The sequence below is a fragment of the Oryzias melastigma genome, linkage group LG1, assembly GCF_002922805.2.
Source record: "Oryzias melastigma strain HK-1 linkage group LG1, ASM292280v2, whole genome shotgun sequence".
NCBI lineage: Eukaryota > Metazoa > Chordata > Actinopteri > Beloniformes > Adrianichthyidae > Oryzias > Oryzias melastigma.
The window spans coordinates 7809978-7826806 of NC_050512.1; the positions used below are offsets into that span (position 1 = coordinate 7809978).

The 16829-nt window shown below is 39.8% G+C and overlaps 1 protein-coding gene across 2 annotated transcripts in view; it reads right to left on the reverse strand.

The window, feature by feature from the left end:
• Positions 1-12573, reverse strand: part of pkd1a (polycystic kidney disease 1a) — a 64954-nt gene extending 52381 nt beyond the window's left edge. For both annotated transcript variants that reach the window (XM_024259582.2, XM_024259581.2), the window contains exon 1: positions 11997-12573. In XM_024259582.2, the coding sequence (XP_024115350.1) occupies positions 11997-12250 (254 nt within the window). In that variant the 5' untranslated portion in view covers positions 12251-12573. The remainder of the gene's footprint in view (positions 1-11996) is intronic.
• Positions 12574-16829: the final 4256 nt, after the last annotated feature.

Sequence of the window (16829 nt, forward strand, 5' to 3'; positions counted from 1 at the left end):
CAGAGAGAAAGAACACCCGCGCATGCTCCGGACTGTGCGGTAAAGGGCGTGGCCTGAGGAGAGTGACCCCTCCTGTTTGGCTTTGAACGAGGAGGAAATTAGTGTGAAGGAAAACCTCCATGTCTGTGTTTTCTTCTGGGATGGAAGAACAAGAAGGAGTCTCGATGGTGTGGATGAAATCCTAAACCCAGACTCCTCTGTGGGCGCTTTCATCACTCCTGCCCCTTTTGCGCCTCTTCGTCTTTGCTGTTTCTACAGCTGATGTGGGCTTGGCTAAAACAGGAGCAGAACTAATGTGAGGAAGAAGGTGGAGGAACGGAGGTTACTGTGTGACACAGAAAACCCTGAGAACAATTCCATTACTGTTCTGTGGGCCTCAAACACCTCACATTCAAGCGTGGTAGAAGGGGTTACTTTTACACTGTAATGGCTGTGACGAAGACCAAGAAAAATAGAAATAAGTTGGTCCCACTCTGGAAAATCATGATTCAGCATTCTGACGGCTTTTATCCTGCTATGATCCACAATCGGTCCTAGTTTGGACCCTAAAGATCACACTAGTCCTCTTCAGAATATGAATCTCTGGATGTTAGTACATGAGCAGTGATGTGGTTCCTTCACCGTAGTGTGAACGCTGTGTCAAGATGATACAGGTTTTCAATGGAAGAGGCTGTTGGTCTTCCTACCTCATAGTCTGGCTCTCGTCTTTCTCACGTTTTCCTCTCCAGAACATTCTGTTCATGTCTCCAGCTGCTGCCTGCTGTCCAGCAGCAGCTATGTGCAGTCCTTAAACACACTGAACTCTCCTGCTTGTTCACGCTGTGGATGCATGTGAGAGAAACAGCTCAATCTTTCTCTGCTAAACAAGGCTGGTCTGAAGTCAGAGTGAGCTTCAGCTCAGCAGAACCTACACTTGCCAGTATGTTATCCCAATAACCACCTTTTCTATACACAGATGTCTGAATGCATACTCGATTTATGTTCTAATTTTCCAGATGAGAACCTTAAAGAACCCCACTATGGAGGTCTTGCACAGCTGTCCTTTCTCCTTGTTTGAGACAGTGGTTTGTGGATTTTCCGCTCTAGTCTGGGATAGAGCAGAGAAAAAGGATATCTCCTAATCAAGGAGATCTTGATGACATTTCCCTCATAGATCCAAAAACGGAAATCAGAAGAAACAGATGTGGCTAATTTCTGCTGAATGAAAGCCAGAAAGCAGCAAAAGCACCCTTCATCTGTCCTCCTCTTCATCACTGCCTCTGTTTACTTCTCTCTAGAAATCCAGAGACAAATCCTCAATTCATATTTTATTTATGTTCACAAATATGTTGGTTTTGTATCATCACAATCTGACTGATGATGACTCAACTGGCTACAGAGTGACTGAAGCCTACTATCAATTCATTCATAAATCAATTGGTTTGAAGTCAATTGTAGAAAACGTGGAGCCTTGTTTGTTAGAACGGCAAAAATGTCCAGAGGGAAGTACATGTCAATACACTCAGATCTGACAGCTTTGACAAGCTTCTATAAAGTCAACAATTCCAATACTGGATACACTACTTATCCAAGAAACACAAATCATTGCATTATAAAAACAAGTCTTAAAACAAGTCTTAAAAATGATGCAAACCTACTGGAGCTGTTTCCTTTCACCTTCAAAAGCATCATGATTTTAAAAAGTCTGTCACATAAGTAGGGGTGTGTATTGGCAAGGGTCTGGCGACACAATACACATCACGATACACAGGTCATGATATGATATGTATCCCGATTCATACATCTCATATTCAAGTTGCTTTAACCTAATGGTGGTTTTCTTTTGGTAAATTAAGAAATATTTGTTCTTTTTTGTTATTATATTTTTATTAGGAATGGGCAGCAGACAAGTAAGGCAAAAAACATCTTTTGGCAAAAGTTATACAGTATAAAGAGAATTCAATTGGTATTTGTTTAAGTCCTGTGCGACTTTCTATATATATATATATATATATATATATATATATATATATATATATATCTATATCTATACGTACATACACACATTCTTAAAATAAAATAAAAAAATAAAACCAAAAGAGAATGAGGGTGCTGTTATTATCAAATAAATTCTGGTCTAGTTGGGGCGATACATTTGATCCATTTATTCCAAATATGGTAGATTTTTTTTTAATCCTTAATTGATACGTCAATTGTCCGTCCTGAATATTTCTAGGACAAACCCACCTAATCGTCCAAGGTAGGTTGGGTTGGACTCAATCATCTTGTATTTTAACAAGCCACCAGAAGTTTGGTTGTTTGTTCTTAAAGAGAACTGTCAACATTGTCTGATTTCAGCAACTCAATATTTTCACTATAGGAAAAAAAATAATAAATGTGTCTTAACCAATTAGGTTATACAGTATGTATGGCCGAGGAAAAGGCCTGTTTATTGTAGCCAAACACATACTTTTAAAACGGTCCGGGTGTCTCAACGGTGCCTGAACAGGTTCTTCAAAAACCTTGCCAATTTTTTCAGAAGCATTTAAATGTGGCCAATGAATGTGACTACGAAGCACCAAACCTATGATTTTTATTCTATAGTATCGATAGTAAGCAAGTTAAAACTAAGTTGTACATGTCTTATTTAGCTCGTAGTGGTCTTAGATCGGGTGTTGACAATGACTGAACATTTAACTCAAAGAGAGTTCTGGCAAGATCTTGTTGTTTTGATGTGGTGTAGAGTTCCCCAAAGAAGCTCGGTCCATTGTGCTGACAACAAGTGGTCTGGGGTTTAAGTGGAAAACAAAAGTATGACACCAAACAACATGTTTGCATATAAATAATTAATTAAATATCCTATTGGCAGCATTTTTAATATGATACAAATATCGTCAAATTAAGTATCGCGATTATTTCCTTGTATTGATTTTTTCAAACACCCCTACATTTCAGGCCTAAAACAAAAAGCTGCTGCATCTCTGAGTTTCCTGCAGTAATCTGGAATACTGTTAAGAAATAGCGGTGTGTATCTTTTACTTTCACACAATTCAATACACATCTCGATAAATGGTCCACAAACCAATACATACAGCCCGATTCTTTTACCAAAAACACTAAAATCTAGATATTTCTTATTGATATGACATTTAAACCTATAAATAATAATGCATGGCATTTGATAGAGAAATGTATTCAGGTATTGACATGGAAGAAGCAAGCTTATGATTGGACATCTTTTTGTTTGTATCGCATGTTCATAAAAAAGACAAAAACAGTAGAAAAAAACCCCAAAGAGAATGCATTATTTACTTCTTGATTGATTTTATACTTTTAAACCGACATAATCTTGTTCATCACTTTGGTTTTCAAACAGTACTGCGGTTGCTCGATCTATTTTTTGATACGTATTTTATATATTTTACATTCCTAGTTAAAAAACAAAACTGGAACAAAGAATTTTCTCAATATCTACACATGGAAACAATCATTACGTAATAAACCCTCATAGATTAATACCATAAACTTGTATTTAAATGTGTATATGTGGCACAGTGTTGCAGAACGCTCCTGTAGACGTGTTTTACATCAAACATAGTGACCAGATGGAAGGAAGCATTTGTTGTCATTTCTGGGTCAGTCATAAGGAGGTCTCACAGCACTTTGCAGTGTCCTCCCATAACACTTTCCTCCATCCCTGCCACTTCATCTAAAAGACAAGTGGGACTCCTCTAAACTGTGATGTTAGGGCAACAGAGGAGTCCAGGAGGTACAGCAGTGTTCTCTGTATACGTGGGTTTGTTTTTCACACTCCCGATCACGCCTGATCCACGCCTAAACACGGACAGCTGAGGAGATGCTCAGATCCTCATTCCTTACTCTCATGTATGAGCTTCTGGAATGTTTGCAGCTAGTTTGTTGTTTATGTTGCCTCAGCAACAAAACACATTCCCTTGGCATGCATCAGTGCATTTGATTTTTTTCTCTACAGTGTTCAGTCAGTGAGTGAAGGTGTTTGCAGGTTGAAAAGCTCTTGAGAAGCTTGGATTGGGATTCATCCCTTCTGTTTTAAAGCTGAGGTCTCAAAGTCCTAAAGACCAGAGCCACACCTACTAACAGACTACATTCACATACGCGTCACTGCAGGAGGGTTGTCCTGACAACCGCACAAACATCAACACACAGGACCAGAGCTTTTCGCCAGTGGAATCTAAATGACCACCTCTGAATTGTTGTGAACTTCTGTTTTCAAAGGTTCCCCTTTGATTAATAAAAGATTTATAATCATTATTATACATAATACATAAAACACTTCGTCAAAACTCACATTTAATGATGAAAAATAGAAAAATGTTCTATGATGTGCACCAAATGGCACCAAAAATGCTGCAAGCAAATAGCAAACACTCATGAGTTTCAATTGCCTTTTGTGGTGACGGCACTATAAACCTTAATCATCAGAATCAGCTTCATTGGCCAAGTACAAGATATATACAAGGCATTTGGTTCCATTGACTTGTGCTCCCATGTGTAATCATCGGAAGGAACTGGATTCAAATCCCGCGCTTGAAATGTTTTATTTTTTGAAAATATATACTTGCATTTTATTAGCCATAAAGGATTTGTTTTTTAATTCCTATGGACATCTTTTATTAAAACAAATATTAAACCAAGGGTTTAATGGAAAAGATTTGTTTGTGTTTAATATGTATTACTAATGAACAACTCATGCCTATAAAGAAAAGACTTTCTAATGACACTAATAATCTAGAGAATCATCTGGATGTTTTGATTAATGTTTATAGTAATATGTGTTAATTTAGAAAAATAAATAATACTCGAAACATCAAAGCTGCGCTAAAGGATTCTGGATTCCAAGCCAAGTATTTCTGATGGCAAAAAAATTCTATGCGTTGGACAAACTGCAGTCAACAAGGGAGCAGCCGAAAGTTAAGAATTCACTCAATTAAAACAGCTACCCACAAAATGCTGAGTCCAAAGCTCACCGAAAACAAAAAGAGATTTTTTTTTCAATTGTCTGATCCACTTTAAAATCTGCCTTTGATAATAAGTCTGCATATTTAAGCACTTAATAATAATATTTTTGCATCTTTTCTCTCTTGCTCTCTATCTATCTGTATACACATATATTTACACACATACTTACACACACACACACACACACACACACACATATATATATATATATATATACACAAATTGACAGTACATATATAGTATATAGATATATAGTCTATATATATATATATATATATATATATATATATATATATATATATATATATATATATATATATATAAACCAAGGTAAATGCATCAAACAGGCGCAGCACCACGGAAGGTACACGCTCTCGCACACACGTGAACACAGATTTTGCACACTGGTCTAACCTTTACTTGTAAATTAATTCCATACCTACGCTTCCCAGTTATTCAGCATGAGAACAGGATATTTATTTGTCTTGTGTCAGATAATGAATGATTTCTGCCCAAAAAGCAGAGAATTCTTGGCTGAAATCATTGTCTGTGTAGTTTTATATCTACAAACCTGTCTAAATTTTAAGGAGTGTCATACATCCAAGATAAGGCTGTTTTCTTTTTGTTTTTTTTTGACTGAAAATACAAATGATGTAAAGCATCAACATTTGTGTGGTACCTGTGACAGAACATAACTCAGTCACCAGTTCATCACCTGAACTAATAGGATTTGTTATGGGATTTTTTAGTGAGGGCACACATTAAAATTTTACCTGATTCCAGTGAAAACACACCTCCCTTGTTTGTATTACCTACTGATATTTGTTACAAGCGTTTAAAAAACAAACCAAAAAAAAGTGTTTTCTTCACTTCCTGGTTTACCAAAGGACCCCATTATGATTTAGTTGACTTCGACAGGCCTGTTCTAAATTCAAAGTAATATTTCAGTTTGTATTGTTTGTTTGGGTTTTACTGTGGGTTTGTGAGTGTCTCTCTTCTTCATTTTGTTGTAAGAAAAACGCCTTTAGCTTCAGCCTTCAGCCTTTAGCTGTTCAAATAAGAGCTTATTTCTGTTAGAAATGGATTGACTTGATTACTAATTGGTTTGGCCTGGTGAGGAAGACAACAACCCTCTATAAAAGGACCCCTTGTTCTCAAGTTGGTGTGTTTCCCCCACAGATCTGTTCTGGATTCAATTATGTGACATTTCTATGCCTTAAATTACCTGTGTTATCTATGTGTATGTTACAGCTATCAGTGCCACATTTACTTGTAGCAGTTTTGAAAGCAACAGATTATTGGTACAGCAAAAACCTCAACATTTGCAAAATGTTTTAGCATGTGCTTTGATGAACCACTTCAATAGAGATGAAAGAAGGAGCTCAAGTGCCACAGTTTGCAGCCCTGATGATGAAGGTGCACAATATCAGACCACAACACTAATAAGATATATGTCTCAGTTAAGTTTGTTTCTGGCATTTGAAAGAAAAAATATCAACCACTTTGGTGCTGTCTCCAACTTCTCCACCAGAAACTGCAGACATTTGAGTTGAAAGTTGTACCAATATTTCAGACATGCAAAATAAAGGAATGTTGAGTGTTCAGAAATAACCTGGGAGGGTTGGGGGCTAAGGAAGATTTACTCATTTTAATTGCATTAATAGTTAAACTACTACTCATCTGAAGGCTTTGCCAGCAATGATGCAAATGTTTTTTAAGATTACTGAATATCACATCTGCACTTGAGTTTAACTCGAGGTTCTGCATAAATGTACCTCCTTCCTGTTTCATAGTTAGCAGAAGAACATTTAATCTTTCTGATCAGGAACCTTCAGCTACAGGGGGAGTGAAGAAGAGGAGTTCAATTCCTCCTGAGTGACTGATTTAATACCAACAGAGAACCATGTAACATTCACAGTCCATGGAGACGAGTCCTATGGAGGGTCTGTCTCTAATTACTCTAACGCCTAACAAATCTTTCATCTGTTCATCCTGTTTCTGTTGAGATCATCATCACTGACACACAGAAAATCTGCAGGTTTCCAGACCCTGAAAATGACCCAAAACAAATACTCAAGACTTCAAAAAACTTTCATTCAAAAATGTTTTTCCCAGGGTCCCTGAACAGAGCACGCCTCAAACAGTGATGGACTTCAGTTTAAAAGAGCGTTTGTATCAGGAAAATGAATAATAAAGAACATATGGCTGCTGTTCTAAAAGAACACAATGTTCTCACCGCACTACTGCACACACACACATTCTTTGTGGGATCAATAAAGTTTTATTCTATTCAATTCTTTAAACTCAAAGACATGCACAACTCACACATGAGCATTGACATATTACACACACATATATAAACAAACAGACAACTACACACACATCAGGGTTCTAGAGCATAACCAACTCTCACTGATGCAGAGATGAAAGGCTAAAACTGCTTTAACACGATACGATTAACATCTGCCGCCTCTGTTTTGACGCGTGTCAAATTAGCTGCAAGAAACTCCAAAACGTGTGTCTGCTGATGCTCCTAAAGCCCCGGGAGAGAACTTCCCTGTGGGAGGAGCTACTGTCAAAAACTTTTAACAGCCTCATTGCTATATTGTAGAAGACATGCCTGATGTTGAGAGTATCTCGGGTTGATATATTTTGAAGAGCTCAACAAAGGCGTCATGTCTGGATTCACAAGATCATCTGTATGTACATTGACTTGGCACCAAATTTTAATCACGTTTGGTGTTGTTCCCACTGGTGTTTCCAGCTGTTCAACATAGAAACCCAAACTTCTCTTTGACTCTGAAAGTCTTCCTGGTCTTCATCAACATACACACATGAAACTCATACTGTGGTCTAAACCAATCAGAGAAAGGGAAATCAACATGTCCTCCTCTGATTAGCGGGGATCCAGATATTCCTCTGTGTGCCTCTTCATTTGCAAATGTCAGAGGGAGCTCTCCACATCTCATAAATGGAGTGGATGGAAGGAGACTCAAAGACAGACGGACATTTCTCATAAAAATGTTGAGACCTGATCCGTACAAACAATTATTAAGACTTCCTCCTGTTGAACACGCTGTTACTCTGGTAGTGGTGTGGACTTAGGGGGGGGGGGCATTTCCAACAGAAACCATTCCAGAGCAGGTCCCTGTACATCAGGAGTGTTGAACTCCTTTTGGTTCAGCGGCCACATTCAACTCATCTGATCTCAATTGGGCCGGACCAGAAACATAGTAGGAAAATAAGTTATGGTCAACTGATCTGTAGCTTTGTTTTTTTTTTTTTCTCAGTTCAAAAAAATGTCTCAAACACCCGAATAGCCTGATCACTTATTAGTTTGTTTGTTACAAATATTTATTGATCTCTTGTTATGCCGGTCTTGCGTTTCATTTGTTTCCCCCTAGTGGCTGAATTGTGCATTGTGGTCATTTCTTAAAAAAGAAAAACCTCAACTCGCTACATGAATGGGTTAGAAAATTCCCCCCCCCCCAACATTCTTGTTATTTTCTCTTCATAACTGGGCCAGATTAAACCATCTGGTGGGCATGTTTGGAACCCCCTGCTGTATTGCTATCTATAGGCTGCCAGTGTAAGAAATCCACTGTGGGTCCCCTTTTTCTTTTTTCTCCCACTGCGCCGATTGTTGTATGACAATGATTGTACAGCTAAATTGGAGGTTATCCAAAATGTAGGTGGAACAGCACTGATCGCTGACCCCATAAGGCCGTCAGAAGTACTGCATCCATAGAACGGAAAATGTTACATTTTACAAGAAAGGACAACAGTTTTCTCCAGTTAATGTGATGATAATATGAGGCTTTTACCGTCAAAATGTGTCGTTTCATTTGACCATTGATAAATGGGAGGGATCATTTATTTAAGACAGAACAGATTGAAAGAAGCTTGATGACAGCTTTACAGAAGTCCATATGTAATCAGTGGATGAAAATTTAAGAACAAACTCATATTTTTACTCCTATGACTATACTCTATTGAACGGAAACGGGTTCAAGTGAGAAACACAGACAGCTTTCAAAGACCCACACCAATGGAAAAATTGTTTTTGTTCTTTTTAACATGTTAAGCAGCTGGATAGCTTAATAGACTGTGTGTAGGGTGGCATGTGGAAAACTAGTCTTTGTTTCATCTGGGAAACAAACACTAGCTTCCTGGGGGCCGCAATGAGCTTTATCCAGAGGGGTCCCTGGACAAGACCCTTCACACTGCTGTCTAACTACTGTATGTGGCCAGGTCTGGACCTCTGTACTGGTGCCCAGTCTTGATGAAAGACAGAGTTGAGTCAGGAAAGGCATCTAGCGCTCAACTCTCTGTCGAGTGGAAATTGCTTTGCTGTCACAACCTCCGAGATGTACAGATCCTGTTTTTAGCATATTTTTAGTTGTTTAATGATGGAGGACATATATTAAAGTTGCATTCCTGAGCATTCTTTTTTTAATTCAAACTATGATTAATCAGGCAGAAACAAAAAAACTAGATTGAAAAGTCTCTGTAGGCCATAGTTTTCCCTGGTTCGATCCATTTCAATGCATCCTCTTGCAGACAAATGGATCCGTGTTTGACTTCATTTGCCTGAGTTGGCATCTAGTTCAAAACTGTACGGCTAGAAAGCTCCAATATTGCTTCCCTTTTTTGTTGCGCTGCTTATCTTAGGTTGGGGTTGTGAGGGGCTGTAAGTTAGCAGGAGATGGTGTAAACAAAGCGATGATGGGAAATCAGCTCAGGCTAACTCTGTGCTAACGGTCTGGCCCACAACTCTGAGGCAAATATCTAATGAACTACTGCAGTTCTGCAGAGACTCTCATAGACAATGACACACAATTTTAAATTTACCCTAAAAATGGCACTAAGAACAATTCTAAAATGGATCAAAAGATGATCAAAGCGGAACTTTAATATTAAGAATATTCAATTTGTTGACATTTCTGATGATCAGAGGAAGGAATGAGAAGAGAATGAAACAACTGAGAATGCAGTTTGTGGGTCTGCAGAATGAACTTTAGGATGGAATAAATACTGGATTTTTCTCATTTTTGATGCAATGAAATAATTCATAGTTTTGTTCTAATCTGAATTTTAGAGCATAGAATGAGAAGGAAAAAAGAGAAACAAACCGATTGAGATTGAAGAAGAAAAATCATTGAGTCTGATGATTAAACCAATGATCATAGAGGTGTTTTCAGACTGGAAAAGTCTGTAGGTCCTGACAGAGTCCACCTTATTTGGTCCGGAGGAAGTCCTGAACCTTGCGTTTGGTCTGTATTCAAACTGCAGTCTACTGAAGTTTTTTGTTTCAAACAAAAGCCTCTAAATAAAACCACAAGACTAAAGATCTCATCTGTCATTGGCCAGGAATTACGAGGGTGGGGCAACGCAACGAGGGGCAGAAATTAAAGTCCAGTGCTTTGCAATTCTTGTCGGGTTAGCTCACTTATTCCAACTTCTATATTTCGCTGACCAATTTTTAATGATTGTATCAACATCGGGTACAACACTTTTTACTGCTACTTTGGTACAGTGGAGGCAAGCTGCAAAACACTTACTGAGGAGATTATGGCCAAGAGGATATACTGATAAATGTTTGACATATAGATTGTTAGGAAAACGATGTGAGTAGCAAGAATTGTTTTAATGAGCATTCATCCCACCGCATTTCAATGAGTTACTGTTGCATCACTGCTCTACAATAGTCCACCGTTTACAACCCAGTTGTTCAGCTCAGAGCACGCGAACAGGAGCTCAGCCCGATTGGAAAAGAACCAAGATCACCTCAAAAGATGGGCCAGAAAGCAGTTCCTAAACCCAGACCAGGGTCCACTTTGGTGTGGTCAGACTGAACGTTTGTTCTGGAATACCAGGAAGAAGAACTGTGGTTTACTTTAAGTGAACCAAATGTGTCTGGTCTGAATACATCCATCTATCCATTCATCTATGCTCTGCTCATCCAGGACCGGGTCACGGGGGCAGCAGTCAAAGCAAAGATGCTCAGCCACTTCCTCCAGCTCCTCTGAGGGGACCCTGAGGCGTTCCCAGGCCAGCCGAGAGACTATGTGTCCTGGGTCTTTCCCTGAGACTCTGCCCATCAGGACATCCCCCGAACACCTCCACAGGGGCGATTCAGGAGGCATCTGGACCGATGAACGAGCCACCTTGACTGGCTCTTAATGAATAGGAGCAGCGAATGTACTCCAAGCTCTCTCCTCTGTGGTCCCCAAAACCAGTTCCCCCCCGGGCCCTGGCTGCACCCAGAAATTTTGTCCATAAAGACTATTACCGGTGATCAAGGGCAGCCCTGCCAGTCTGAATACACTTAAACTACATGGAAGCATTTGGGGACTGGAGTGTCATCTGAAAATGACCTCTGGTCTTTTGACCGGTCTTCCTGATCAGATACAGTACAGCCCATAATATACTACATTTATTGTAAAGACTGTGGAACGACGATGGATGACAAAAGTGCATTTGTGTCTGGTTCTAACGCATTTATCTGAAACTGTGAAAAAGAAACACAAAATATTCACCCAATATTGAACATGTGTAGATAAATGTAATTGTCGCTACCGTTAGGAAAACAAACATGGAATTATATTTTAGCTATTTAATACAATTTTAATTGTTAATTTGATTAAAAATCTGAGAGAATAATCTTCTGTTTTTTTATTGTATTTTCTCTTATCATTAAGATTTGTTATTTACTTTCTCTTTTTTAGGGGCTGGCTTCAAGCTTCTGCCATTTCAAACATGTTTTGTATTATTGCTAATCTATTGATGACTTCTTTATCATCTTAAGTCTGCATCACAATGATTGTTTTAAAATTATAACTGTTTGTTTTAATCTTAAAGTTCCTTTCAGTAGCAGCAAAGGGGCAAAAGTGTCAAACTGTGTTAAAATGTGGGGCTACTTTACAGAAGTTAGAAGTTGATCAAGCAGAAAATTGATTAAAAAATGAACTTGTGCACGTTCGGCGCATGCTCGCTCTCGCGCACAGCGCAGTACTCACAGCACACTGACGGCCCGCGGGAGCTCCGCCGCGGCGGGGGCCCTCTCCAGGCCCAGGTTGGAGCAGTTAACTGTGCAGAGCTGCGGGGGCCCCGAGCAGCTGCAGTTCACTGGACAGGGGCCGCAGATCCCGCCGCGGTCCGCGCGCTGTCCGGAGCCGCACGCGCCCAACCAGCAAAGCGCCACGAGCAGACCGGAGAGGGCGCAGGCGCCATGTTTCCGTTTGGATAAGGTCTGTCCATTTCCAGCAGGCATCGCTCAGTCACACCTCATCGCCTCCGCGCGATCCTCGGATGGGACAAACGCGCACAAAAAAGGCCCAGACGCGCGCGGCCCCCTTGAACCGCGTTCATGTGAGGAGATCAGCGCAATCTGCGTCTCTACAGCCCAACGCAGAGAAATCCGTTTTTTCCTGCACAGAATCCCCCCTCCTCTGGAAATCTAACGGGACTCCGGAGTCTTCTAATAGGAGGAGGAAAGTTTGGAGAACTTCCTCTCTCCTCCTCCTCCTTTTTCATCCTGCAGTTCCCAGAGCCGCCGCTGCTGCACAAACACGCTATGGTTATAACAGACCCCCTCCCGCCAGAAGTCTACAGCTGCAGAAAATAAAATATGAAGCTCATGTATTATCTTTAAATAAATGTCATTTGAGAGCTGCACTAAACTTTAAAGACCATCCACACTTTCAGCAGCTCTGTCTTCTCTGGAAGCCCTGATGTTTTTTTTTTTAAATTTTATTCATCTTTCAAACAAATTGGTTTAGATACCTTGTTTTTAACAAGGCAAAGCAAGTTTATTTGTATAAGCTGACATATTTCCACTGTATGTATTCAAATGTATATCATTAGTCGCTTTGGTCAGAGCCTTCTCTGTGCTGTGATTCTGTCTGAAGCCTGACTCAACATGTTCTTGAAGAATATTTCTGATGATGGATATATATATAAAGTTCTACCTTAAATTGCATTTCCAGCAGTCGTTTTATCCAGTCGTTATGAATCAGAAGCAGACGCATCGTAAAAAGCTTTTCGGTGTGACAGAGCTATCGCAACAAGCTTCCTGCTCCTCTCCATTCTGATGCATCCATTTGTAGAGGACTAGATCCATGAATGTCTTTGTTTTCCTTGCCTGAACCAACATTTGGCTCACAACTGTGTGGGTTGATAGCTCCAATATTTCTCTCATCTTTGTTGCCCCGGTAATGTTAATTGGAGCCGTCTTATCCAAATTATTTTTTGGACGAAAATAGTAAAAGCTGCAATATCAAACATGCATTCAATATATATATATATTTAAATGTTGATCTAAATTACCCAAGGAAGTTCAGGATCACCCAATTGACAATAAATAAGTTAAAAAAAATCCACAATCTATTTTTTCCCGTTTTTTTTTTTTTTTTTTGCCTTGCTTTTGCATTTATTAACAATCAACAGACTGTCTTGACATGGATATGTCATCGGTGAAAAAAGTACTAGAGCATCTAACTTAACCTTTTACCAATATACCTAACCTGTCATTCCAAGCCGGTTATGTCCTGAACACGAGGAAAATTGCCAAAGTCACACTGATTTACAAAAGTAACACTAAGCACAAGTTTACAAAGGATAGACCTATTTCCTTACTACCTCAGTTTGAAAAAATTTTGGAAAAGCTTAGTGACTAGAACGACTTAGAAAACATTTTATAAATAACAAAGAGCAGTACGGATTCAGGAAAAAACAATGGCCATAACTGATGCAGAAGAGGAAATTGCCAGTGCATTTGATAATAAATAACATGCAGTTGGAGTTTTCATTAAAATAAAAAAAATAATAAATACCATAAACCATTCAATTGTGCCTAAAAATGGAGGATACCGTAATAGGGGTGGCTTACTCTGGTTTAAAAGTAATATGTCATCATTGGTCAATTTACATCCAGATCTCTTGACATTGCCTGTGGTGTACTCCAGGGGTCAGTGTTGGGACCAACATGTATCTTGCATAAATGAACTATTTACAGTTTCAGTTTCTTTTTTGCAAATGATAAGAATGTGTTTTGTATTAGTATTATCAAACCTTTATTCAGACTGTTAAAGAAAAGCCTTGAGGTCAACTTCATGGAAGAGGAGTGAGGATGGGTGAAGGAAGACAATACAACTGAAGAGGAAGAGTCTAATTGCATAGATTAACAATGAAATCAGGGCAACATTTCAGGATCATGTGGTAAATTATGGCTTCAAACTGGCTGGTCAAAGGGTGCAGCAACTTTGGGAGCTGCATGCTTATTATTTACAGGATCCCCATCAGATGTGCGTAGCAGACAGCTACTCTTCTTAGGGTCCTCATAGAACACTAAAATTCATTAAAAAAAACATCAAGGCCATCTTATGGTAATCCCCAAAACACATTATGTTAACACATAAAATTCATATTTTGAATATCATAAGAGTTCCTGCACCCAAACGGTTATGCTTTATGGGAGAACCACTGACCACTAGTTATATAAGAGATTTGCATTGTGGAATTTTCTGTGGAAAGTGGAATGAAGCCTGCACTAGACGTTGTGGGTCCAGAAAATGTAATGGCGGTAGGCACAGTCATACCTGGGTTTAGAATGATTGTCCCCAACAATGACTGCAGTGTTGAAACATTCAGCAAAATCCCTGTAGCAATGGTGGCAGATGTGATAGGCCACTCCCTAGTGGCAGAAGCAGTAGGCTGTCTATCCGGTCGCAGAAGAGGAGCCTGTCCTTCCCAATTTGGAGGGAGACGAAATTGGAATCTTGAACCAGATGTCGATGGTGCCTCATCCATTTTTTTTCTCTTGGAACTGGAAGCTCAGTCCCTGAGTGAGAACACTCATTTCTTATTTTTTCTGCCACCACTGAAACCTGAAAATTAATGAACAAAATTATATTTTTAAAAGTCAGTGAAATTGATCAAAATAACATGCCTTTCCTACTACTGAATGAGTGTCCTCTGGTTGAGCTTGAACAGCTGGATTGTTGAATCCATCAGCCAGGGACTGCTCAGAACCAGATCCCTGATGTGGTGGTAATCCGTGAGGATTTTGGACCACCTTGGAGTGTTAACTCCAGCCTTCTTAGTTGGAGTCTTGTGTGTAGCACAGAGATTTACACAAATAGCTTCAACTAAGCGACTGGTGCTAGGCCACTGGGCAGGATGTCCAATCAAACACCTTTTAACACTCTCCACTCCTGGTGTCACCCCAGAACGCTTTGGTGCCTTAAAGCGGCCATGTGTCAATTGAGGCTGATGACGAGGCTGGTAGATGACCCGCTTTTTGTCAAAGTCTGGGAGGGCAGTCCAAAGACGAATGGCCTCTGTTACTTGTGGCTCTGTGAGGTAAGAAGCCTCACGAAGCCCAACAAGGTAATAAGCCAGATCCTGGACTTTGTCCCAGCCAGCGATGCCATCAGGTCCAATGACAGCTGCCTAACGAATTCAAATGAAAGGTAAAATAATGTTAGGAATATTGACATGCTGAATAAGATTAGACTAAAATTGAAGGAAGGTTATTTGAAATGTCTTACCTCTGCCTCGTTACTATGGAGGCTGGAAAGAGCCAGTTTGAAATAAATATATACACCATTAAATAAATAAATAAATGTGTCATTAATTATTTAAAAGTGGCATTAAATAAATAAAGCTTAAATAAATAAATAAATGTTGAAATAAATGTGGCATTAAAACATGAAAAGAGCCATTAAAAAGCACTTTTTAACATTTCATAATATATTTATTTATTTCATGATTTAATGACACATTTCATGAAACAGGAAGTGGACACACCATTCAAATGCAATCTGTCAAACTCTGCCGTCAAACTCAGTGGGCGGGCCCAAATCTCATCATCGCTGCTCCATTGCTCTGGTCTGCAGTGTTGCCGGTTTCCCCGCCCAATCTGGGGGTTTTTGGTTCTAAATTTGCGGGCAAAATAGCTTTAGGCGGGTAGGTATATTTTGGGCGGATTTAGGGTCGGTTCGGCGGTTTTTATTTCCTTATAAGAAAGTAGCGGACTTAGTTAAGCTAGGTGGCGATCAGACTTCCACTAATGTTCTATGTTCTGAGGCTCAGTGAACGCACCAGGAGGAGATGCTTCATGGTCCTGGGCTCTGTCGTTGTTGAGGGGATTGCTGCCTCGCCGGCCAATAAATGTGTTCAAAAGCTTTGGGCTCGGTCTGGGAGGGGCTTTCTGTTAATTTTTTTAGCGTGATGATCATTATATTGAATGGTGTGTTTACAGTAGTCCTGTCTTGGCTGGTTATACTTCCAACCGACCCGTAATTGCTCAAGTTGTTGTAGTTGCGCGGAATTTGACACCTGCTGGTGACGTCACAGACGACTGGAATTTTACACCCCGTGTGCAATAGCCAGCGGATCGCGTAATTTAACTTGAATTTATTTCAGCAATTGGAGTACGCGACTACGCAGAAAACTGTCCAGAAAAATATCTTTAAACATTGAAAATGATGAGTGTTACAGAACGGAGGCAATGTTCATAGAAGAACATTAGAATACTGCTCAATATGAAGAGTTTTTTTTTTTTTTTCTTCAGAACCAAAAACTGTACGGCGACAGCGTACTAAATGATGCCGATGAGAAGTGTCACTCTGTGCATTAAAGCCAGGAGCGCGCTTCTGCCTTCATTGAAGAATAAACTCCTTTTCAGCCGCTTCTCGGTACGGAGAAGTGAGGGAGCACGGACACGCGCATGGAGACGCGCACACTCCTCCCTTAATGTCCACGCTTCCTCTCCACGCTCCGTATAGGGCTCGGTCGCTGACGTGGGAACGCTCCCGTTTGCACACTGCATTCAGGGTTATTTGGCGAGC